At 50.6% G+C, this 23,715-nt stretch overlaps 10 protein-coding genes across 10 annotated transcripts; 5 read left to right on the top strand and 5 right to left on the bottom strand.

The window, feature by feature from the left end:
* Positions 1 to 291: 291 nt before the first annotated feature.
* Positions 292 to 2,165, top strand: IAR55_001664 (uncharacterized protein; the record flags this gene model as incomplete). Its single annotated transcript, XM_066944789.1, has 5 exons — positions 292 to 1,153; positions 1,239 to 1,550; positions 1,633 to 1,700; positions 1,779 to 1,813; positions 1,880 to 2,165. The coding sequence occupies 5 exons, from the start codon at positions 292 to 294 to the stop codon at positions 2,163 to 2,165; spliced, it is 1,563 nt and encodes a 520-aa protein (XP_066804712.1).
* A 215-nt stretch (positions 2,166 to 2,380) lies between these two features.
* IAR55_001665 (uncharacterized protein) lies at positions 2,381 to 4,183 on the bottom strand (the record flags this gene model as incomplete). The annotated part of the gene is made up of 5 exons (XM_066944790.1): positions 2,381 to 2,821; positions 2,875 to 3,018; positions 3,071 to 3,807; positions 3,860 to 3,980; positions 4,037 to 4,183. The coding sequence occupies 5 exons, from the start codon at positions 4,181 to 4,183 to the stop codon at positions 2,381 to 2,383; spliced, it is 1,590 nt and encodes a 529-aa protein (XP_066804713.1).
* Positions 4,184 to 4,790: 607 nt separating this feature from the next.
* IAR55_001666 (uncharacterized protein) lies at positions 4,791 to 6,392 on the bottom strand (the record flags this gene model as incomplete). Its single annotated transcript, XM_066944791.1, has 7 exons — positions 4,791 to 4,856; positions 4,907 to 4,979; positions 5,031 to 5,106; positions 5,168 to 5,347; positions 5,408 to 6,155; positions 6,230 to 6,310; positions 6,363 to 6,392. 7 exons carry the CDS (start codon positions 6,390 to 6,392, stop codon positions 4,791 to 4,793), a joined length of 1,254 nt encoding a protein of 417 aa, XP_066804714.1.
* A 260-nt stretch (positions 6,393 to 6,652) lies between these two features.
* Positions 6,653 to 10,531, bottom strand: IAR55_001667 (uncharacterized protein; the record flags this gene model as incomplete). The annotated part of the gene is made up of 20 exons (XM_066944792.1): positions 6,653 to 6,747; positions 6,810 to 6,828; positions 6,902 to 6,967; positions 7,027 to 7,456; positions 7,510 to 7,588; positions 7,645 to 7,703; positions 7,751 to 7,842; positions 7,895 to 7,934; positions 7,992 to 8,179; positions 8,235 to 8,299; positions 8,355 to 8,552; positions 8,600 to 8,665; positions 8,731 to 8,921; positions 8,976 to 9,070; positions 9,125 to 9,157; positions 9,216 to 9,328; positions 9,382 to 9,450; positions 9,515 to 9,740; positions 9,804 to 10,008; positions 10,065 to 10,531. 20 exons carry the CDS (start codon positions 10,529 to 10,531, stop codon positions 6,653 to 6,655), a joined length of 2,796 nt encoding a protein of 931 aa, XP_066804715.1.
* A 589-nt stretch (positions 10,532 to 11,120) lies between these two features.
* IAR55_001668 (uncharacterized protein) lies at positions 11,121 to 13,273 on the top strand (the record flags this gene model as incomplete). Its single annotated transcript, XM_066944793.1, has 6 exons — positions 11,121 to 11,876; positions 11,951 to 12,173; positions 12,315 to 12,599; positions 12,675 to 12,959; positions 13,019 to 13,119; positions 13,190 to 13,273. 6 exons carry the CDS (start codon positions 11,121 to 11,123, stop codon positions 13,271 to 13,273), a joined length of 1,734 nt encoding a protein of 577 aa, XP_066804716.1.
* A 178-nt stretch (positions 13,274 to 13,451) lies between these two features.
* IAR55_001669 (uncharacterized protein) lies at positions 13,452 to 15,541 on the bottom strand (the record flags this gene model as incomplete). Its single annotated transcript, XM_066944794.1, has 13 exons — positions 13,452 to 13,514; positions 13,577 to 13,687; positions 13,763 to 13,782; positions 13,846 to 13,962; positions 14,034 to 14,249; positions 14,323 to 14,349; positions 14,416 to 14,471; positions 14,580 to 14,642; positions 14,706 to 14,721; positions 14,796 to 15,013; positions 15,140 to 15,333; positions 15,402 to 15,427; positions 15,487 to 15,541. The coding sequence occupies 13 exons, from the start codon at positions 15,539 to 15,541 to the stop codon at positions 13,452 to 13,454; spliced, it is 1,182 nt and encodes a 393-aa protein (XP_066804717.1).
* A 738-nt stretch (positions 15,542 to 16,279) lies between these two features.
* IAR55_001670 (Ras-like protein) lies at positions 16,280 to 17,654 on the top strand (the record flags this gene model as incomplete). Its single annotated transcript, XM_066944795.1, has 10 exons — positions 16,280 to 16,288; positions 16,348 to 16,393; positions 16,651 to 16,694; positions 16,767 to 16,777; positions 16,842 to 16,858; positions 16,912 to 17,025; positions 17,079 to 17,161; positions 17,218 to 17,299; positions 17,351 to 17,469; positions 17,526 to 17,654. The coding sequence occupies 10 exons, from the start codon at positions 16,280 to 16,282 to the stop codon at positions 17,652 to 17,654; spliced, it is 654 nt and encodes a 217-aa protein (XP_066804718.1).
* A 115-nt stretch (positions 17,655 to 17,769) lies between these two features.
* Positions 17,770 to 18,766, top strand: IAR55_001671 (uncharacterized protein; the record flags this gene model as incomplete). Its single annotated transcript, XM_066944796.1, has 4 exons — positions 17,770 to 17,796; positions 18,030 to 18,294; positions 18,530 to 18,700; positions 18,756 to 18,766. 4 exons carry the CDS (start codon positions 17,770 to 17,772, stop codon positions 18,764 to 18,766), a joined length of 474 nt encoding a protein of 157 aa, XP_066804719.1.
* An 866-nt stretch (positions 18,767 to 19,632) lies between these two features.
* Positions 19,633 to 22,242, top strand: IAR55_001672 (uncharacterized protein; the record flags this gene model as incomplete). Its single annotated transcript, XM_066944797.1, has 17 exons — positions 19,633 to 19,811; positions 19,923 to 19,994; positions 20,066 to 20,091; positions 20,151 to 20,165; positions 20,224 to 20,250; positions 20,316 to 20,375; positions 20,442 to 20,583; positions 20,636 to 20,732; positions 20,792 to 20,866; positions 20,924 to 20,971; positions 21,046 to 21,150; positions 21,208 to 21,219; positions 21,276 to 21,437; positions 21,500 to 21,602; positions 21,666 to 21,720; positions 21,797 to 21,956; positions 22,024 to 22,242. The coding sequence occupies 17 exons, from the start codon at positions 19,633 to 19,635 to the stop codon at positions 22,240 to 22,242; spliced, it is 1,557 nt and encodes a 518-aa protein (XP_066804720.1).
* Positions 22,243 to 22,480: 238 nt separating this feature from the next.
* On the bottom strand, positions 22,481 to 23,571 carry IAR55_001673 (uncharacterized protein; the record flags this gene model as incomplete). Its single annotated transcript, XM_066944798.1, has 2 exons — positions 22,481 to 23,328; positions 23,550 to 23,571. 2 exons carry the CDS (start codon positions 23,569 to 23,571, stop codon positions 22,481 to 22,483), a joined length of 870 nt encoding a protein of 289 aa, XP_066804721.1.
* Between the last annotated feature and the right edge of the window lie 144 nt (positions 23,572 to 23,715).

Below are 23,715 nucleotides of genomic sequence, written 5' to 3' on the forward strand. Positions count from 1 at the left end.
GCTTTCCCTGCTCATGATTCCTATGCGATCGGCTACAACGAACGATCCCGATCATAGAGTAGTCGATATATATCCATTCGAGAGCAAAGAGGATGCAGATATTCGAACAGCTTCATTTCCTTCATTTGGTGACACGGCTTCATCCGATAGAGCACCGGTCCGCTCACATGGTGAAACCATCTCGAGGCGCGACTTGGGTGGTCCATCTCCATCTCCATTGACATCTCAATCTTTAATCACACCAGTCCACCGCTTGGCCGCTGTTCCAACAGCGCATATCGCCTTACGACCATGTTGCCACCTTCCCGTACGATCTCCCTTCTCGGCGTGCTCGTCCACCTTGCGTCCTCGATATCCGCGACTGCCATCCCCACGAGCTCCGCCTCTCCCGTACTTCTCATCTCCTCCAACTCGCCCTCTGCCAATCTTGCCGAATGTCTTCGGTCGTCATACTACGGGACGTACGGAGGCTCTTCCTCTTCCCAGGACCATATCTACATGCCTTCGGAAGAATGTCTGTCGTCCGCCTCGGCTCTCGATGATTTCACGTCGGGATCCATCGTCCCGCTCTCCCGCGGACAGACGTTCGCGCAGGCCGACGAAGGACGATTGGTCTGGGTCGGTCAAGCTGGCGTGGAGATGCAGATCCAGAATATGGAAGATAGCTGGTCTATCATCACTGACCGAGCTAGGGAACTTGCACTTCTCACTCTCGGCTCTGATTCTGTCTCTGAATCAAATCAACACGTCCTATCGTCTTCGACTAGCAGCAACAATAACAATGCTCAACGACACCTTGCGCCTATTCAGCTCCTTCATCAAACTCCATCTTCCTTACTCCTCCACGTCCCTTCATCGTATCTCCCCATCATCGACACTCTCCTCCCACCGCATCTCGTCCCCGTAGCCCTTCCCTCCACCCCTCTTCCCGAGGCAGGATTGGAGTCTGTCCCTCCCAAATTCGCTCAGCACTTGGCAAACATCACCAAGCATCTGAAGTTCTCGCCGAAGATCGACCAGATTGTCTCGGACGGGATCGACCTGAATCATATCAGGAGAGACGTGAGATGGTTGACGGGTGAAGCTCCAAGCGGGATTGAATCGAGACACAGTTTCACGGACGGTGCTATCAAAGCAGCTCGCTGGATCAAGGGTGTGTGGTGACCACTCTTATCGTCTCCCATCAATACTGCATCGTAGCACTGGTCGCTTCACTGACGCTTATATAACTCCCGCAGCAAAGGTAGAACAAACCGGTGCGAGTTGCGCGCTCCGACCATTCCTCAACGGTTTCGCTCCCAACGTCATCTGCACCTACCCCTCCCTGCACAATTCGACCGAGCACGTCATCCTCTCGGCTCACTACGATTCGCGAGGATCGTTCGGGTCCACCCGAGCTCCAGGAGGCGACGACGATGGTTCGGGCTCGGGCCATCTGTTGGGAGTGGCTCATGCAATCTTGACGCAAGAGATCAAGTTTGAGAAGAGCGTCACACTCGCTTTCTTCGCCGGCGAGGAACAGGGCCTGTTGGGTAGTCATGCTTATGCAGGTGAGTCAGGGGGTTGCATGTCCCACTGGTGGGGAAGAATAGCCTCGGAAGGGTAGAGTTGGACATTAATGGGTTCGAGCAGAATATCTTCACTCGAAGAACGCTACCGTGGTTCTTCAAGTCCAAGCGGATATGTTGGCGTACCATGCGGTGAGACTCCAGTTTACGAGCAGATAGGTCGAAGATCGGAGATTTGTTCAAGAGCTGACTACGCGATGACCAATCCAGCCCGGAGAAACACTCCAGATTGGCCTGCCCGAATCGTAAGCTCACCATCCCTTCGGAAATCACTCTGCACTGATGCTGATGATCGGGAATCCATGGTACAGAATCCACCTACCCGAAGCTTCTTACCTCATCGGTAATCTCTCTCACCTGTACTCACCCGAACTTGTCGTAGGGACGACCGCGGCCTGCTGTTCAGACCATCAGTCTTTCGTCTCGTACGGTTTCCCCGCGACTCAGGTGTTCGAGAGGAACGGAGGGATCGTCGATCCGATGTATCATAACTCGGGAGATCTTACCCAGAGAGAAGGGTACGATTTCGAACAGGTCGTCTCGATTGCCAAGGTCACTTTTGCAGCTTTGCTCACTGTTGCTGGGTTCAAGGCCTGATCTAGTCAGTGATCTTCCTCCGTGTGAGCACCAGTAAGAGAAGCTGGATTCATCCTCAAAGAATGGAATGGACGGATGGAAGAATGGATGCATTGCAATGAATGGAATTGTACAATGGATGGGCAGATGAATTACTGGAGACATTCTCTCTCTACATATCTCTACACACTCTAATCAATACATCGAAGATCTTGTCCCTTGACTCCGCGCTATGCTCATTCCGTCTTGTCCGCGGTTCCCTCTGCTTCCTTGTCATATCCTTCCAAAACCATATCGTTGATACCCAGATCCTCGTTCTGCTCAAACGTCCGCTCATACTCCTCAATCTCCATGTTGGGATCGGGATCGGGGGCATACAGGTTCTGCAAATACGAGTTGGACACGGGATCGTCGAGAATCAACGTAAAAGGTCGAGTGGCGCCCATACAGTCTTTCAGACCTTTGAGGAAGACTTCGAATGTCTTCTCTTCCTTCCCTGTTTCGGGATTGGTCTGACCGATGCCCGAGTGAAGAGAGTCACCCGTTCGGAAGACTTTGGTGCTGAGCTCGGTATATATTTCGTTCAAGAGACCCTCGAGTGTGGTGAATCGGCCGCCAAGTGTTCCCGGTTGAAGAACAAGGTCGATCTCAGGTATCTCCAGACCAGCCGTGTCAGACTGCAGTTTGTAAGCTCAACCTGGATACAATAAGTGGTGGCCGATGGACTCACCTTGAGCAAGTCTCGACTCAGATCCTCCTCGTCCTCGACCTTCAACGTTATACGCCTCCCCTTTGCCGCAATCGATCCACCGGACTTGACTTCGTTGTCCTTGTAGCCACAAGCATAACAGTTGCTCGCCATGATGATGATGTTCTGGAATCACATTAGCTTCTCCATGGTCAGTGCTAGTAAGACTGTAGCTTACCTGGAAATAAGGGATGTTTACTTGCTGCATCAAGGTCTCCATCTGATGCCCACAAGACGAACATGTACTGGGGAAACTGAAGATCTCATCGGGGACGACCGTTCCATCATCTCGCTTGACCACCGCAGCAGCAGCTTTTCGCTTCGCTTCAAACTCCTCCGGTCCTGACAACTTGTGATCGGCATCAACCACCGGGACACCCTCCGGTTGTTGATCAGGCATGTCATCCGGTCTAGCGACCAGTCCGAGTGTGACGTTTTGGTCGAATGTTCGGGGATAAGCCCGCATATTCCATTGAGGGTCGGATTGCGATCCCACGAATTGGAAGTACGAATTTCCAGATGGGTCGTCAACGATCATAGAGAAAGGTGTGAATGGTCTCTCTTCGTGAGGGGTTTCCGACTCTTTGTGGGCGGTCAGAACATCATCGTCGTTTTGTCCAACACCCCCATCATCATCGTGGTCCTCCTCCATATCTATCAAATCTCTCAGCTTGCTGAGAAGCTCATCGATCTTGGTAGCTGTCTCGGGGTCCATCACTCTTCGGACTGGTTGACTGATGTTGAGATCTCGGACGGTGTCCCGAATGATGCCTTCTACAGTGTTAATTTGACCACGACCTGGTGGAATGGTGAGCTGGACATCTGGGATGGTGACGGTAGCCCATGACGATTTAACTATTTGACGATCGAGATCCGCTCGAGTCAGAAGGTGGACAGTGTAGTTGACACCCTTTGCTGATGCAGCTGTCAGCGCCAGTAAAGGATTATCGTACCGAGTAGAACTTACGTTGGATCTCTCCAGCGCTCTGAATCTCTGTATCACGATGCCCACAGTGGTCACATCGGAAAGAAGAAACAACAATCTCTTTGAAATACGGGATACTCGTCAAGAGTAATCGTGTCGTACCCTACAAACTCAATCAGCTGATCGCTCATACAAAAGGTAAAGAAGGAAAAAGCTTACATTCTCGTGACACCTCATGCACAGACTCTCGATCTCTTGCATCTGCTTCTCCTCACCCTCCTCTACTTGTTCGCCGCCCTCAAGGGCGTCTGTCCTGTCGGCCACCTCTCCAAGTGTTGGGAAAAGGTTCTCTCTCTCCCCTGACATTGTGGCGAATCCTGGTTTGTGTATTGAACTTGATATAGCTAAGCCGAATGGATCAGCTCCATAGTCTTTTGCAGTACACCGGAGTGCTGGCGATGGGAACGAGGAAAAGGAGTATTTTGAAACGGATCAGACATATTAGGCATAGTTTTGGTTTCTTGGCGGATCTCATGGAAGAGCTCAAACGCAAATTACATTGAACATCACAAATGGAAGTTGACGATGACAGGGAAGGAGCAGACGGGAAAAAAAGCATGCTCACGTTCTCGGTATCGCTTGTCAATGCGTTGGAGAGCTGCTTTGTAGTCTTTCAGATGATTACGGTGAGCAAAGAAAGGACCGCGATGGTTGTGTATATAGTATGTGATGTGGAGAGTAGATGATAGAGTGACGAGTATGTTCCACATGAATGAATCCACTCCACTGGTCGATGCAACCGACTTTTGATCAACTTTTTCTTTTGATCCCGTCTTGCAAAGCCCATCTCGCCGCTGAATGTGGCACACTTCATCAACCAAGCGACACACATTCACACATCCATCTTGAGGACGGGAGAGGGTCAAGTCCTATGCATACATACTAACGATCAATTACGGCAGACAATGGATCATTACTGGTCTTCTACTGGCCGAGGTAAAGGGAAAGAGACTCGTAGATTGGCTGCGTCTTGTAAGAGCTTTGAAGTGTCAGCAAACACGCCTTGCCACCGTGAGCCCTCGCACTCACCCTGTCCACATCCATGGGCGGTAAGTCGAGCAGCATCAACTTGGCTTCCGACCCATCTAGCTCTTCGAGCGTTCTGTCTCAGGCAATGAGTACCCTATAAGTGCATAATGTTGATGCCACTCACTCCTTGCACGTCGCTAGGATAGCCACACAGACATAACAATGCAGAGCAAACATGTCATCGGAAGCGAGATATGCGTCTGTTAGATCCGTTGTCTGTCAGAAGGAATCGCTGACATCAGAATCAAGGATCTGACTCACCCCATAGTCTGAGAACATCGCCAAGCCACATCTCTTTCGACAGCAAAGTCGTCATCCAGCTCAAGCCGACTTGCACAAAAGGTACTTGCTCGTCCTCGCAGTAAGAGTGGAGTTCGGGTATGGCGAGGCGGAACAGGGTCAGGAAGGATGCGAGACGTGAGGGAAGGGGTGGGAAAGATCCTGTCAATCTTCGGGGTCAGTTCGTAGAACGATTCCAGAGGATGAATTGCGATCACCCACTCAACCTCTCCATCAATTGCTGGAATCCCATGAACATGCTCACCGATCTTGCCAAACAACACAAGAACGGCGTACACAGATACACCCAATCCCTCTCGCTCTGTTCCATGCCTCTCGAGACCTGTCTTCTGTATTGATCATCTCTCCAAGTCATCTTCTCCGCGTTCCAGAACTTGCCCAATACTTCTTCCAGATTGGATAGAAAAGCGTGTCGCGACGGAGGAGAGGATGGTGGAGGCGGCAAGATCCTTGATAACTGTGATCGGATCGTGTTCAGAGTCGGGTCGTTCTCTTCCCCGCTTCCTCCTCCTCCACCACCGCCACCGGCAGCTTCGACCATATACGAGTCTGGTGGACGTGTCAAGATATTCGGTCGAGTAGGTGTTGGTATATAGTCCGATGAAGACGATGATGATCGCTGTTGTTGATGATGATTTTGATGACTGGGTGTAGTCCTCGAACCTGAAGTCATATTCATAGGATTAGATCCTCCACCACCACCTCCACGGAAAGCCGTCGACGATGACGACCCAGGTTGTTCCGCCGTGATCGAGGTGATCAGCCCCGCATAGGTCTCGTTCTTGAATCGTTTGGTGTGGTGTGAGAGCGCTGTCTGGAGGATCATGCTGGACAGATAAGAAGGGATGGATGAAGGGAGCGATTGATAGCTCGTGTTGAGGGATAAAAGCGAGGTGATTTCAGAGGTCTTATCGGCTGATAAAACATTGAGTAGATAGAGCCAGACTTCCTACGGAGTGAATAGTACTTTCATCAGCACGATAGATCATCTGCCATTGAAGCATTTGTATCGCAGCGACTCACACCCCTGACTCGGGCAGCTATACCATGTCGTGCATGTTCCCGTAACTTGTCAACGTCGACATGTTGCTCAGCGTTGAGCAGCTACACAACACGCGTCAAATCAGGGCTTCAGCTGAACGACGGATACACCCACCTCGATCCAGTCCTGTAGATGAGTACTCATCTTGTCTTTCTACGCTCCTCTTGCCATCTATGAATCATGCTTGGTGGTCGCCGTGTCGAATACAGAGTATTGTAGTAAAGGCCAACATTCCACTTGACCGGTCAATTCGTGACCCGGTCCGATTGTCTCAACCACGTGGAAGGGTGAACCTCTGGCATTGGTTTTGCAATTGCGTTTTCCTTCAACCTCGTATGCATCCTTTTTCAGATCGAACGTATGTTTATATGTATATTTTGCTTTCTAATATCGCGTACCATGGCCTAAGCAGAAAGACGCTGAGCCATCTTGCTGATCAAGTCTGTCAACTCTTCCGCCTCCTTCTGAGCAAGTGCAGGGTCGTGATCGATGGTGAATGCTGTGAGGCGAGGTGTCAGCAAGTTGTCCTGTGATTTTGTAAGCTGAGATCGAAAGACTCACCTTCGGTCAAGGCCGGGAACTACAAATGACACGAAATGACCCCATGTCAGCTTTCGCGTACGGAAAGCTTGCACATTGGCATGAAAGCTCACCGTAGTTGCACCGTAACCCAACCATAGGCCAGGTGCGGTCCCCTTGTGCCTGTACCACTCTCGATCCTAGACGTCAAGCACCCTGGTCAGCTCGATCTACACATTCCGTCGGCTGCTTCAGTCACCTTAATGCCTTTCTCAGATAGGAAACCAGATTCAAAGTATTGTAACTTCTTGTTGATCCCTCTGATCTCCTTCAATACAGCTTTGATGTCTTTCACCTTCCCGGGACTAGGCAGTCTAGGAAGGTGGGGCAACTGAGGCGGAGCGACCAAAGCAGATTCTTCAACTTGCTCCTTGCTATCGTCCCACACTTGCATTGAAGCAAGAGCCTTGTCCTTGTGAGCCTCAGCGTTGCACCAAGAATGGATGTTGCCGAAAAACGACCCCTTGAGATGCCCGGGCCTAGGAAGGAGCTCCCGAAGCTTCTCCAATGCAGCGTGTCGCTCGATATCGAGGTTGGTAGAAGCTCCTCGTACTGAGTCGATGGCCTTACTAAGCGAGGAGAGATCTATTTTAGATTCGAGCTTCGAGTCTTTGGCGATATCCTCCACTCTTCATGCACAGTCAGGGCTGCCTTCGAGCGGAAAGAGGTTAATTCCACTCACTTCTCCAGGTAGTAAGCCAAGTCTTGTCCATACTGTGTGGTATTAAGCGGCAAAATAATGCTGTCTGCAGCTCGTAGTACTGCACGTGAAAGCAACAGATGAGCTCGACTCGTCCACTGCTTGGCAGGCACTTACAGACCAAGCCCATAACCTTCGCCGCATCAGTGTGCCGGTGGAAGCCAACGTCACCATATCTGAGAAAGAATTAGCATCTATACAGCCACAAGTGGCTAGTGCTTACTTCTGCTGCCAGGTGAAAGAGTCGTAAATACTGTGGTAGTGGTACACTGGGTCTTTTGGACCACCTCCATATCCCATGTCGCTCGAGGCAATCTGATAGGCAAGAATCAGGCAACTGTTGAGAGTAAAGAAAAGTCAAGCTTACACCAAAGCGCTGCAAGAAGGGTGTAAAGTCCGAGCCGGATCTGCAATGTACTTGTCAGCTCTGTTTTAGAGCGGTGGCTAGGCAAATCGCCGCTTACCCCAATGGTCCGACACCACTTCCCTTCTCCGCGGCCCAGACATCATAGTCGCCAGTCAATGAGCCAGCCTTCTCAAGTTGCCAGGCTTCCCAGCTTCCAGCATCGTACTTGGTGGAGTAGACAGATCGAGATGAGTCAAGACTGGACTCGACTTGCTGAGCTGCGCTCTTGAGAAGATTCGCGAGAGACTATATCCGGCATCAGCTTCAGCACCTCGTGGCTCTCGACGACGTAGCAATTTACAGGAGAGGCAGAGGCATGGAAGTTGCTGCCAGAAGCGGAGGAATCCATGTTGAGATAAACAACAGCTAACAGAGCATCCGGTGTCAGCAATGATATTCACTCATGCGAGAATATATGTACCATTCTCTTGGAGCCACTCTCCGAAGTCTTCGGCCCACTCTGTACTTCCGATCAAACCATACTCCTCCGCATCCCAGCTGGCGAGGACGATAGTCCTCAGCGGCTTCCAACCTTTCTTGAGGAGAGCACCGAGTCCGCGAACTATTTCATATTGAGATGCGGTTCCGGAGTTGGGGTCGGAGGCACCAAGAACCCAAGCTGTACTTGAGTCATTACGAGCTCCTCATGATAAGGCTGCGACTCACCGTCTCTATGGTTGCCGAAGATGACAACCTCATCGGTGATATGACCGGGAATCACGGCCATAGTGTCTGCGCGTCTGGTCAGCCTGCTGAATGGCCTCCTGCTGAATAGCCTCTTGGGCGGTTGAACTCACTCCAGATAGGTATAACTCGAGTGTTGACATCGTTGACTAAGTGAAGATCGGCCTCACTGGGCCCCACGAAGTAGTCCACACCGTGGAAGCCTAAACCTCCAACCCAATCCTTACCCAAGTCACCAGCGTGGATGCCTTTGCCTTCAAGTGCTTTGAGAAGAGGAATGACATCTTCATATGACATTGGTAGACTGATACATTGATGTGTGAGCTTTGGCTCCATGTTAGAATGCTGAGTCACTCACGATGGAATCGATGGCTGGTTGCCTCCTTCCAATCGAGTGGCGTTCTTGTAGGCAGGCTCTCCCGGAGTACTTGGATCACCGGGGTACTTGGAGATCTGTAAGGTTACGTTGATCAGCGTGAAGTACCGCTATTGCGTGTCAAAACTCACAAATTGAACGCTACCTCTTTGGACACTGCTAGGCTGCGATTTCACGATCTCACATCAGTCAACATTCCCCCAAAGCCGATCTGTCGCTCACCTGTCTAGCAGGTCCCTCTGGGTATGGTTTATATCCATTCTCCTCGGTGCTCTCACCGTCTTCTTCAGGATCGGTAAAGATGATGACACCGACTGCCCCAGCTTCTTGCGCAGCTGAAGGGAAAATCAGTGAGCCCAGGTCTGCCAAATCATTTGCAGAGACTCACCTTTGATCTTGAGACCTCGGAAACATGCACCGTATTTTACCAAGACGATTTTACCCGTGAAGTCGATACCTGATTATGCTATAAGCATCTTCTCGAATGTCACTGTGATGGGTGATTCCTGCTTTGAACTCACCCTTCTCTTGCAGAAGATCGAAATCCTGTTTCCTACCATAACCCGCATACACATATTTGCCTGAGACATCGCCAGAAACGGATAAGCCGTGGAAGACAGGTACTTCGTCCCGGAGTTGCGAATCCTCATCTCCAGGCAGGATGTCCTCTCGGAGCTTGGCGTGGAAAGGTGGATCGGTGAGGAGGGTGACGGAGGCGTGGACAGGCTTGTTCATAACAGGGTAGTACTGGAGCGTAGTTGATGAGCGAAACTTTTCGAGATCAGGGTAGTCAGTATCTCCTCGACTCACAGTGTCGATCCACACGCCCATCTTGTCCATACCGCCCTTGATCCTTTGCTGACTCTCGTGACTGCCTGCGTCATAGAGGTGTTCTTCAGGACCGGAAGACCTCAATCCGAGCGCTTGTTCCCACTCATTCTTGAGATTGACAGCGGAGACAAAGTCCCAGCCAGAGCCAGCGGGATGAGCATACGAAGTGTAACGCCGGAGAGCCCTATCCACAAATCTCGTCAAAAATTGGTCACAAGTCAGACAAGGGTAAAGACTTACTCGCTCACACTCTGGTTGTTGGGGACGTCGAGAAATATCTTCTCAGCCACCTTTGGTGGGATCGAGGTATGTCCTGGAAGATGTCTGTGCTCGTGTCCGTGATGATGACGATCATGATCGTGATGATGTTCGCCACCAATATTGGCGGTATCAAAGCGTGGAACAGCGTATCTTAAACCCTTGGTAGCCACACCTCGCCAATAACCTCCTACTTCAGTCTGATCATTATAGAAAGATGTGTCGGAACTCGAGACACCACCGCTGAGGAGCTTGGTGAATTGGTTCAGGGCGAGGAAAGTCAGGAGAGAGAAGAGGATGAATCGCCTTGCGACCTGGAAGTGTCGTCGGGGCGTAGCAGGTCGGGTCGAAGTAGTGGGCGCCGGAAGTCCGTCGATTTGTTCGATACCGACGTTCTTCTCATCATAATCGGAGAGCCGAGGCTCGGTCGCCTCCCTATGAGATGTCATCTTGAGTCGTCACCTTGGGTGCGAAATGCAAAAGAGACAGATGATATTCGCAAGGCAGGGAGAAGATGGTATCCGACAGTTAGATGAACGGATCAGGTGTTTCCCATGTGTGTGTGATGTCGGGTTGCTCCGAATCTGGTCACCCACGCAATCCAACCGACTGGCGGTGACTACCGCCCGTAACATCCGGGAAGGGTACCACTTCCACCCATTCAAACGGGTCAGCTAGCTCACTTGCGTCTTTGGGCAGGTCATGCAGGGCATCAGAAACGGGGGTAAGGGGGGAGGGGGAGGGAGGCAGGGAGGGAGGGAAGGCAGGAATACCAGTGAGATGGTATGCATGCGATTGGGGTCCACTGCTGATCCAGCGGAGGACATGGAACGTCGAGGCAAGTTTGCTCGGTCACTTTGGCTGCTTAGCGAATTTGAGGATCATCCAAAAAACAACACCCATCGGACCTGACCGCCAATGTCCCAGATTCGGTCATCTTATATTCCCCTCACTCGAGTTGTAACATATCTCTCGCTCCTCCCTCTCTCACTGTTCTATCCCACATCTTATACCGATTCTCATACCAACACATTGACCATGTCATCGTCAGAGAAGCAGTCTCTGCCCACCACGGTGACTCCTCTGACCCCAGCTCGGCCCAAGCAGGTCAAGCGATCGGCTATCGCTCATCTCATCCCCCTCTTCGCACTCCTCTACATCACTTGGACATCCGCTCCTAGCGTCCTCTCTTATCTCCCGGACTCGACCTCGTCCGCTTCCTCTCTCGCCCTCCTCGACTCTGCCAAGTGTCCCGCTCAACCTATCCCCCTCAACGTTGGGGACGATTGGAACCCTCTGACCGATGACATTTACGCTGAACTCGCTGCCAAACGATTATCCAAATCAGTGCAAATTCCAACTGAATCATATGACAATCTCCCCTTTGACGCTTCCGACCCCATCTTCGATAAACATTACGCTTTCGCTCATTTCCTCGAAAATGAATACACCAAACTTTTCAATTCTCCCGTCAAACATGAGGTGATCAACTATCATGGCCATCTCTTCACTTGGGAAGGTTCCAACCCTGATCTGAAACCTATCGTGCTCATGGCACATACCGACACAGTACCTGTCCTACCTGCTACGTTGGGTGATTGGACCTATCCTCCTTTCGAAGGGACGATCACCCATGATGCGACTCCTGCTACGCCCGGAACTTGGATCTGGGGAAGAGGGTCTAGTGATTGCAAAAACTCGTTGTTAGGTATTTACGGAGCTGTTGAAAGGCTCGTCACAGACGGTTTCAAGCCTGAAAGGACTATCATCATCTCCAATGGATTTGACGAGGAGGTGAGCACATTTCGTTGTGAAGACCATCTACACCAGGTGTTTGTGGAGAAGTGCTGATTGCGTCCGTGCCGCAGATCGGCGGACTCCGAGGTTCTGGTTCCATCTCAAAATTGCTTGAAGGACGGTACGGTAGAGACGGTGTCGCTTTCTTGATTGATGAGGGCTTCACAGGCCTCTCGGAGGAATACGGATCGTTGGTGGCCAGTCTTGGTATGGCTGAGAAGGGGTCTACGAACGTCATCATCAAGGTGGAGACTCTCGGTGGACACTCAAGTGTGCCTCCTCCTCACACTGGTAGTAAGTGTTTCCCTCACTTGTGACTCCTTTCTCACCGAGCTCTTGGACTTCATCCTTGGCATTATGACATCTCTCGTTCTCCTCCTAAGAGTTGTGCTTACCATAATAAGAGTTGCGCTTACCATAAGATTTTTGCCACAGTCGGAATCATGTCTCTCATCCTTGCTGAGCTCGAGAAGAACCCCTTCGAGCCCACTCTCAGCCCTTCCTCGCCTTATCTCAAATACCTCTCTTGTATCTCGGAGTACGCTCCTCGGGTGCCCAAGTCGCTCAAATCCCAGGTCAAGAACCCCAAGAAGTGGAAGTCGCTAGCCAAGGAGCTTGCTGGCAGCGACAGGAAGTTGAACAGTTTCTTGGCCACCACTCAAGCGATCGATCTGATTTCAGGTGGTGTGAAGGTGAACGCCTTGCCGGAATACGTTGAGGGTGAATTCAGCCTTCAATTACTCAGACTGGATGGCCCAGGAGGACTGATGTTGCTTTCTTCGTTTCATGCCTCAGCTACCGTCAATTACCGTATCTCATTTACCTCATCCGTCAACGAGACCCTCGAACACGTCGCCAAGGTCCTCACTCCTCTTGTGCACTCTCTCAACTTCACCCTCTCCGCCTTTGACTCTGCTCCCAGGAAATCGAATTCTCACATTACCCTCGAGACACAAGGTGTCTATGGTCTTGAGCCATCGCCCATCACACCTGCCGACTCGAAGAGTTTCCAATTGATCGCGGGGACCAGTAAACATGTGTTTGGAGAGAAGACCATTGTCAGTCCCTCAGGCATGTTCGGTGAGTTTCCTTTCGGGTTACGTGGCCTGAGGGCAGGATCTGATTGAGTCGTCGTTCAGCCAACACCGACACCAAATCATTCTGGAATTTGACAAGTAACTTGTACCGATTCACTCCGGCTCTCGTCACTCAAAACCTGTACCAACATACTGTTGATGAGGTGAGTCCATGATACTATACCTTTGACATATGACGTTCATTGATATATACTAATTCTCTATACTACTCAGAGGATCAGCCTGCAAGGTCATCTCAACACCACGAGATTCTTCTACAAGCTTCTTCAGAACTCGCAAGGCTGGGAGGCAGAATGAGCGTAAACATGAAGGCATTTGGAAGAGTTAAACATAGGACGAGATAGACCTCTAATGTAAATAAGCCAATATGGGGCAGGGCATGTCTTCGCTACACTCTATACATTTGGGAACAGGAACGGATGAGACAAAATGCAATACATATATCGCTAGACCATCACCATTCTGCCTTCCTTCATTATCGCTCCAAGCTGGCATGTTCTGCAGCTGCCTTTTCACCGGCCTGTCGTATAGCCCAGGTCTAGAAGTCATACTCTGATCAGCACCGGAACGTATATTGAACAGAGTCCAAATGACGCTTACGAGTCTGTATGACTCTATGGCATCTTCATAAGATGAGAGGATGACGGATTTCTCAGCTGTACCGTCGATGACATCGACGAGGTCTGAGATTTCGCTGTAGTAACAATCGTCCTACGAAGCGAGACAGATCAGCTTTCGATCGTGCAGGCTGTGCACGTTTCTCGCATATATCAAACAAGCGCTCACATCCGTAAAGACCGTCCTGACTGTGACAGTGGAGTCTCCTGTAAGCTTTCTTCTGATGTGGCACTGGTAGTAGTAGCACATACCTTCCTCGGTAGTTCCTGGTCGACGGATATACAGCTTTGGAGCCACACCATATGGATCCACGAGTCTGAGCTTCCATCCGTCTGCGAGGATCATAACTTCCACATCGTAGTCTCCCTCTGTATGGACAATCGTCGATCAGATTGTGGTATGATTCGGAGACGACTCGACAGGTGCCAGTCGAACTCACCATGCAGACATATCCCATGGATCAGACTTCCCACTGCACCGTTCTCGTACTTCCAAATAGCGTTGGTCACTCTGCTGATTCTGTTCTCAGGTTTGACCAAACCCTTCTCATCAAATTCAAGCAAGGAGAGTTCACCGGCCGGTTCGGTAGACTCGACGGTGTTCACTCGAATTGAAGGGAGGAGAGCTCGAGGGGTCAAGTAACGGGTCAAGTCGCCTGCGTATAGGGTCCAGTGGCAATTTAGCGTTCCCTGTCAAAATCGGAGACGAGCGTTTGAATGGATACTCACAGACATGGGTGGCTTGTGATACGATGGCTTTGAGTAAGAATTAGCTCAGTCTGCCGATCCACTGTTTAGACGATCTGAGGAAGGAGAACTCACGACCGGGTTCTCGAGTCTTGTCCCAGTATCCGAAGAAGCCCTTGGCAGCGAAGGCGCTACATGAGAAAATAAGGTTTAGCGAATCCTGAACGAAAATGATCTGCATTCAGGAGGCGGTATGGTGTTACATGGGGGAAAGAGAGAGGTGGTAAGGCCATACGCACTATGCCAGGAAGTACGTGGTCTGAGAAGCCATGACTGTCAACTTGTTTTCGTCGATGATCTTCCTGTAAGTGCCAACCTGGTATCAGCCTTCTTCAGACCTCGCGGCCGAACATTTCAAGTCTTACTTCATTTCTTGTACAGCTGTTGCATCAATCAACAGTCAGACATGATCTGGATCTCGTAACAATAGGATGTGCACGGACGACCTTACTCACCTTTGAGATACCTCAACATGTATCCCACACTTGTGATAGTCCCGTTCTCTTTCAGAGCTTTTCCGACCGCCTCCACTTCACCAAAGTCATCGGTATCGCTGATAGGCTTCTCGATGAGCAGAGCAATGTCGGGGAACGAATGGACCAGCTCCATCTCATTGTCGTGGCCTGGGATGGTGGTACCGCGGGTATTGGGTTGGAATCCAACGATAGCGAGGCTAGACGAAGGCGATAAAATCCAGTTAGCTTCGATACTATGCAAAGCAACTTCTCGTACTCATTCGGTGGATTGCAGAAGATAGGGGTGCCATCGAGTGCAAGAGCCAAGAGTGATGGGTACTCACTGAGGCACGGCAGATCCCTTGAGTCCACTTGCAGCTTCGGCAATGCTCCCAAACACCTTGGTCTTGTCATAACCCGCTCTCACATTCGCATCTGCACGTTTGATCGCAAGGACATTCTCGGCTCGTTTCTCGTCTCGGTCGATGAGACCGACTACATTCAATCTTGATCCTAGTTTCTGTTCGAGTCGTTTTGACTGTATGTGCAGAGTAAGTCACAACTCAGCTCGGCAGGTGAAGACAGGTGTGAGGCTGAGACACGTACATGGTTCCACGGCCCTTCAGTGGATCCTGTATGACTGTCGAATGAGCGAGATACAACTGTCTCGGGGCAATCATCGAGGACTTACCAAAATTGATTGGTCCCGCTCCGAGAAGGAGGACGTTGAATGGTTTAGTGGACATGGCCTTCGAGGTGGATATGAATCGTCTGATGGGTGTACTAAACATCTGCTGAGGCAGAGGTCCTGGACAGGTGAAGAACTGAGAAGGGTGGGGATGTGATCACTCCCTCTCCTCCTCTCCTCATGAGGGTATATATATATGTCTCCTGGGACCTTCTCATCATCCCGTGGACCATGCTCGTCACCCTACTGATCTTTCGTCATTATCTCAATCAAATCCACGATAACAAACCATCTTCATCCCGGTGACATCCCCGGCTATTCTCCGAGATCAGGCCCCGGTTCCAGAACCTGTACCAAGCATTGCCACATGAATAGCTAATGCCGTAATGCCGATCTTCCGTGCAGATGGAAATCAATAGTAGTAGTCTCTCAGAATCAGAATGGATTTCACGTGGTTTGGACATGAGATGATTCCGGTCTCGAGGTGGTGCAAAGGGGAGAGAGAGGTACGCGTGTATGTTGACTTACTCGCAGTTTATTTCCAAAGTGATGCCATCAAGGACATTTCATGATCGTTCATTCTTCTGTGATCATTCACCATTTCAGCTCATCGTAATATTTCTCTGATCGTCCTCGAGCACAGCGACCTACCGGTTGCGATACACGTCCTTTCCAGGCAATCCTCCGACCTCCGAGAAACAGAGCTGCTTCTTCGGTCCTACCCATTCCTTGCTCGTCCTTCAGCCACCCTTCCACCCTTTTCCCGCTCGTTCACCCAACATAACAGTATAGCGATATGTCCAAGGTGTGTGCCGCATACGTCATACAATCCAGACAGTCCCGTCTCTAACATGCTCGTTCTAGGCCCAATTCTTACGCGAGTACAAGCTCGTCGTCGTCGGTGGTGGTGGTGAGTCCGTGCCCTCGGGCATCCCTCCGTTGGGGTCGGTCGGAATGCGGGCGAGTCAAGGAGACCATGGGAGCTGAGAGGGCGAGGACGTTACTACATGGGCGTGACCTTGGCCTAAATTCTGTCTCAGCTCCGTGAGGAATGGCCAGTAAGATGGGAATAGCAACTTCACCGACAACTTCTTCATCGAAGACCGAACGCTCGGACTCCCCGACTGTCGCATGATGGCGTTTACTGACTTATTCAATTGACACTAGGTGTCGGTAAATCCGCTTTGACGATCCAGTTTATTCAGTCACATGTGAGTCTCTAAGCTGGAATCACTTCGTTGTGCTTGGTCGAGCTGTATCATGCTGATCGTGCATTTCTTCAGTTCGTTGATGAGTGCGTGCCGATCGTTACCCTCCTCTCATGTGCTCTTGCTAACTTGCTGTCTACTCTGATTCAGATACGACCCCACTATCGGTGAGCTTCCCCTTCTTCCAGAGTCCGCGAATGCAAGCTGACAGACTATACAGAGGATTCTTACCGAAAACAATGTATCATCGATGAGGAGGTGGCTTTGCTGGATGTCCTGGATACAGCTGGTCAGGAGGAATACGGAGCGATGCGAGAACAGTACATGAGAACTGGTGGGTCCTGGTCAACCGAGCTGGAAAGATCCAGCGTTGACGACCTGGTATAGGCGAGGGATTCTTGCTGGTCTATTCGATTACTTCTCGGAGTTCATTCGAAGAAGTGTCCACCTTCCATCAACAAATCCTGCGGGTAAGCAGCACCCGATGGAGGGCACCTGCCCCTCAGCTGACTACAACGAGATATAGGTGAAAGACAAGGACTACTTCCCTGTCGTTGTTGTGGCGAACAAGTGCGACTTGGAGTACGAGCGACAGGTTCAACCACATGGTAGGTGCCGTATTCATCTAGCACATACGAGTACTAATGCCAATGGTGCAGAGGGTCGAGATCTCGCAAAGCGATTCAATGCTCAGTGCATCGAGACCTCAGCGAAGCAAAGAGTAAATGTGGACGAAGCGTTTATTGCGGTCGTGCGAGCCATCCGAAGGTACCAGAAGGTATAGTCATTTCCTTGTCCGCGTCCCAAGTATAGCGCTGATGAGTCTCTTCTCAGGAGTCGGGCCCTCCTCAGGCGGTCGGGACGCCCGGAAAATCAGCAACCGGAGCTGTCGGCGGACGGGCAAACGACAGTGGCGATCACGTTGATAAAGGATGTTGTGGTGGTGGATGTGTCATCCTCTAAGAGTGGTTAGACGGCATCGAGTCAATCAGGGATATATTGTCGGTCAGCATATATTTGTATACAGTCTTTTCTTCTTCATTACGGACTAAGTGGGCGATATCGGCTTTGGAGCGAAATGGAGAGAGTCCAGCTCGTGACAGCGGTGTGCATGTGGTGTCCTTTCCTTTCTGTTTCTATCGGCATCGTTGTGGAGTTTGATCTGAGCGATCGCACAGTATCTGATGGAAGTAGATGCCTCTTATAGGTCATTTGAATGCATAACGATTTCACGAAGTGAAGAAACACGTCGGTGGAGGTGATCTCAACGAAAACATGACATGAACAAAATTGCGACGCATCTCGACCTTCTTAGCTATACCTCTGTATCGTTCTCAGAAGGAAGAAAAAACCAGAATGGCATTGTTCACTCCCCTTCGTGCTATCCCATCTATGGCTGGACCCAGTCGATTGGGCCTGCGAACGGCTGTTCGTCTATGTCCGAACCGCTTTTACAGCACACCAAATTCACCACCTCATCATCCATCATCGTCGCCCCGTCCTTCTGCCAAATCTGAGAAAGATGGATCAGCGGATCCGGACGGGGAACAACCTTCTTTGTCGGATTTCATAAGTCGAGAGAGGCTCAAGGCAGCGTGGCAAGGTGGGTTCATCGTCTGATGAACCAGGCTCTTCCAGGTCGTATGGCTATGTCGCTTAGCTTCCACCTTTTTCCTACGTCGATCGAGTGATTTCCGACGTCTGTCCGACTCGCTTGTTTGCTCAGCTCACCGGTCCCTCCCCTGCCTCCCGCCGACCCACGGCCCCCCATCCCAACAAGAAGAAGACCGTGAGGTGAACAAAGGGTCTGCTGGCTGACTCGTACATTCGACATACAGAACTTTCACTCGCTCAACGTCTCGGGTTCGGGATCGTCGTCATGCTCGGAGGTTATTTCGAATATTCGTTGATGAAGAAATACATCTTGGATCCTGTCAAAGAGAAAAAGGAGAAGAGAGCCAGAGAATCGTTCAATTTAGATGGAGGGGAGATCAAAGCGTTTGGTTCAGGTGAGTATCGGAGAGATGAACGATTGGGGAGAGGTGACTGATTTTTGTGATTCAGATACGCAATAGCAAGTCGATAGCAGAGGCAGTTGTGATCCATCCCTTGCAGTGGTATGCATAACTACATTGGACTGCAACGGGTGTAGCCTGTCTATCTCCTACACTTCCCAAGTGGTGAACGCTGGGAGAGGAACGACGTTGAGCTATCGGTCCAAACCTTTGTCTCGGCCCACATGATCAGATGTGCTTCACTGATTGAGTTTGACGATGTGTACCCATACTCGTTTCGTGCTTGGCCTGTCGATCATTGAAGCAGTGATGCATAAAGCAACACCCCCAAACCAGCACTTTCGCGGGCATACCTTCGAATGTAAGGATAAACAATCTGCCGAAGTGGGGATATGCGGGACAGCGGAAAGTGGGCGAGGTTCTAGTAGATGCATCATCATCTTCCTGGTAACGGTATCTGTCTGGAAACGCCAAGGTGGGGGCAAGTATATGATTAGCACGGATCATCGAGAGTGGGGGGAGGTTCAGAGCCGTTGCCGCGGACCATTCTGATCAGCCGTATCATGCCGCTGGGTATCTCCCTTCTATAAGCGAATGTCAGTCAGGGCTGAACAGATTGAATAGATAAAACATATTGTAAGCTCATATGGCACCTATCGGCCGTCATCATTCGGCGTCTTCTTGCATCTCCCTAGAGATGAATGCTTATCACATGATAACGCGATCCCACCACACTAGACAGACGGTCCGCACAATTGATCGAGCACTGATTTCCCGTATGATCCCGGAAAGTGGGGGAGAGTGGGGGGAGTGAGTCCATCCAAGAGATATGTGAGAAGATATAAATGAACCTCTCATCTCGATTCCTACAGCTGCTGGTCACGCCTACTCACGAACGACGACGATCTGATCCACTCATCGATAACATGCCGAGTACAACCACGCCCAATATTGACGATGGGATCGTTCCTCTCGATCTGGTCACCAGTCAAGGCGAGAAAGATAAATACGATTTCACTTCTCACGATGTCGTCGAGACTGGTAAAGTCCCATTGACAGAAATCGAGATATTGGCCTCGCAAATCGATCCCAAGGCTATGAACAAGTGAGTCCCCATTTTCGTCCTGTCCATGGACGTTGAGGAACGTTCCATCTGATATCAGCATTAGTATGGCGGTTCACAGTACTGATTCAGTGTCTTTGTTGGCCATCGAAGACTACTCAGGAAACAAGATTGGAAGCTGTTGCCCGTCCTAGCAACGATCTACCTTTTCAACGCTCTTGACAAGTGAGTATAATCCCAGAGATCGACGGATGGGGGGAAACAGATGGATTGCTGATATGGCTGTGGCTGTGTAGGGGTAACTTGTCTAATGCGAAGACTGGTGAGCATCCCGTCTTCGAGACCTTCGGCGGGAGAGAACGCTGATCTTGTTTGATGTAGACGGTATCGATAAGGGTTCGTTGATCAGTCTATGTGACGTATTGGAAGCATGTACTGATGGAAGTCTCCTCAGACTTGGGTCTCGTTGGCAATCAATATTGTGCGCAACTTTCATACCTCACCTTCCCTAGAGCCTACAGGATCAATACTGACGCAATCACACAGATCTCATGATCACTATCTTCTACGTCCCTCTTTGTCTTTGCGGAACACCGCTATCGATTTGTGCGTCGATCGTCGAGCTCCTATGGGACAGACCTTTGTGCTTCGCTGATTTGGCTTTTGATTCAGTGGCCAAACGATTTTCCGCCGCTCGTATCATCCCGCTCATGATGATGGGTTTCGGGACCTGTTCGCTCCTCAGTGCCGCAGTCAAGAACTTTGGCGGTTTGTTCGCCTTGCGTTTCCTCTTGGGTGTCTTCGAGTCTCCATTGTGGGTTCGCTTCTCAGTTTCTTGCTCTTCCCGATTTCTAATCGCCTCTCAGGCTGCCTTCTGTTGTTTTCTACCTGAGTCAGTTCTATACTCGAGGCGAACTGGCTCGACGAGTAGGGGTGTTCTATGCCGCGTCTTCGATCTCAGGAGTAGGTGAAACTCTTTGTTTCCCGCGAAGAATCGGGTCCACTGACTAGACCTGGTTTAGGCCTTCTCCGGTCTACTGGCGTTCGGCATCTTCCAGATCAAATCGACCAAACTTCATGGATGGCAATACCTCTTCGTGAGCGGTGTACTCATGCCTGGATGCATGATTGATACTGACCGCATTTGGTTACAGCTCATTGAGGGGTCCGGTACACTCGCCTTTGCCGTGTTCGCCTTCTTTGTGAGTCGAGTGTAGGCATATTTGACAGAGACCTAAGCACCGAAACTGACAACTCACTACCTTGTCGCCGACAGTGGCTTCCTCGTAACCCCGCTACATGCTGGTTCTTCACTTCAGAAGAGAAGGAGATGAGTAGAATCAGAATGCTGCGTGACGGCACCGATCAGATTGGAGAAAAGGTGAGCAATACTTAGTTCATCCAATGAGCGACCTCTCTGATAACCTTTTCCTTACAGATCGACTTCCGAGTAAGTGTTACACCTAAGCATACGTTCAGAGTGGCATTGATGTGGCTGGCTTTCAGGACGCATTCATGCCTTTTGTCCAGGATTGGCGATACATTGTGTGGGCTTTCTTGGCTCTGGGACTTGGTGTACCTCTCGCTTCGGTCGGCAACTTCTTGCCTCAGATAGTTGGCCGATTGGGATTCAGCACTGTGAAAACGAACTTGTACACCGTGGCACCGGTGCGTCGTGGCTTCCTGCTATGTGAGACATAACCTGACAAGCATACCTCTTACTTGCTTAGAACATCGTCGGAACTTGCTTCCTTGTCTTGTTCACCCAATCTAGTGACTACTTCCGGGAAAGGTCGTTACACGTTGTGGTGCCTCTGATCATTACGATGATTGGTGAGCCTCAACAGCCCTCGTCTACAAGGTGTGATAACTGTCGCTGACAACGATGCCACCTAGGTTTCATCATCCTCGGAACAATCGATGTACTGAACAACAAAGGGGTGGCATACTTGTGAGTGACCGCTGTTCCAGAGTTCCACCTCGTACATGTCGGTGAGGGCTAATCGTTTCGATGACTACTGCCTCAGTGCCTGCTTCCTCCTCTGCATTGGCGCCAATACTCCCTCAGTCATGTTGTCCACCTGGTACTCAAACAACTCGATCTCCGAAAATAAGCGAGTGGTGCTCACAGGTGTCATGGTCGGCATTGCCAACGCCAGTGGCCTGATTTCCAGCAACGTCTTCCGAGTCAGTGCATCTCGTAGCCTGCGCCCAAACCGAGCTAAAGACTAACATAACAATCTTCGAGGTATAGGCTCAAGATGAACCGAAATACATCCCAGCTTTAGCCACCTCAGCCGCTTTCGGAGGTTTTACAGCTGTCCTCGCCTTCACCTTTGGCATGTACATGCGACTCGAGAACCGTCGCAGGAACCGAGAACAAGACTTACCAAGACGTTATGGCAGTGCAGATGTTCCGACCGAATTGCTGGGCAAAGGTCCACAAGAGCCGGCGTTCAGGTACATGTATTAGACTTGGGGTGGTGGGTTTGGGAGGTGGTACAGTACAATTGCCTCCGGATCGGTTGACAAGATATTTCATGGGTTGTAAATTGTCATGGCACCATGAAATCTGCTTTACGCTTAGTGTGCTTGTAGCGCCACACTCACGTAGCTCACAGCCATACATACAGTATAGCTCACGGGCACACAGACCTGTGAGCTTCAGAGACAATTTCATTAGATATATCATCTCCCCTTCTAGAGGTCCATCATCTCCCACCTCGCCTGCCTTCGTCTTCGTCTATATCTCCCTCTGAAGGCCTTTGATAATAGCTTGGCAACCAAGTACTTTCCAATGGATTACTGACTTTCCCGCCCGGTTCTACTTGAGAGTTAACATTGTGATTATCCACCAATCTGCCCGTTTTACTCCTCGGTGAGCCTGATCCTTCAATCCTGTCCCATGACATCTTGTATCTCGCATGGATCTCCCATTCGTCCTGTCCTAAAGCTGATGAAGACCGATCAAGAACGATGCCTCCATTCTGATCTCCATCCATATTCTGGTCCCGGTGTTCCATGCCGGAATAGGGGTCGTGGTCGGATTCAGATTCCTGATACGGTATATGATGTGATTGTTGATGTTGTTGAGCGATCCCTGGATTGGGAGGTTGTGAAATCCCAAGTCTGCGAAGCCCCTCTTCATATGTGATGACCACCATCTCCTGACTCTCCCTTTGCGTGATCGTCTCCCCCGTCCTTTTCTTCAGTCTTTTCCCGCCGCCGTCCATGCTCGCCGGGACGGGGATTCCGGTGGTCGTATTTGGCGTTTTCAGCGTCGTGTGCGCTGTTGAAGGTGTCAGACTATCGCCCATTGATGACGATGACGAGATCGGCGTCTTCACAGCTCCCCCCTTGGCGTGTCTGCCGTCCTGGTGGTAGTATCCCGGACCCGTAGTGAATGATATTCTGCGATCTTGAGGTGGTCGATGCTGGGCACCATAATCGGACCCTGCTCTTCCACCAGAAAGACGGTGTCTTTGGAGGAGCCGGTACATGATGGATGATACCAGGAGGAGGAGGGCGAATAATCCGATCGCTATAGCCGCTACGACGACTGTGGTCGAACACACACACACACAGAGAGAGAGAGAGAGAGAGAGAGAGAGAGAGAGAGAGAGAGAGAGAGAGTATAGAGTCAGCGACGTTGAGTCCGTTATCTTGTCGTTACGCAGTAGAAGATACTCATTCCAATCATAGACCGTACTTGCATGGAAGACTGACAGACAGAATGGACTTGGTGCTGCCATGACACAACAGGGCAGAAACTGGACTCACTGGGATCCAAGTGGAACACCATACTCCACTTACCGCCACCTCACTCCTGTACCAAAGCCAAGACTTTCAACCCAATCCCAATGTTTCTGAATCCCACCAATCGTCGACCTATTCTCTGTCCGGAAAACCCTCTTGCCCTCGTTCTGATGATGATGTTCCCCGAGCT

This window comes from Kwoniella newhampshirensis, chromosome 3, assembly GCF_039105145.1.
Source record: "Kwoniella newhampshirensis strain CBS 13917 chromosome 3, whole genome shotgun sequence".
Lineage (NCBI taxonomy): Eukaryota > Fungi > Basidiomycota > Tremellomycetes > Tremellales > Cryptococcaceae > Kwoniella > Kwoniella newhampshirensis.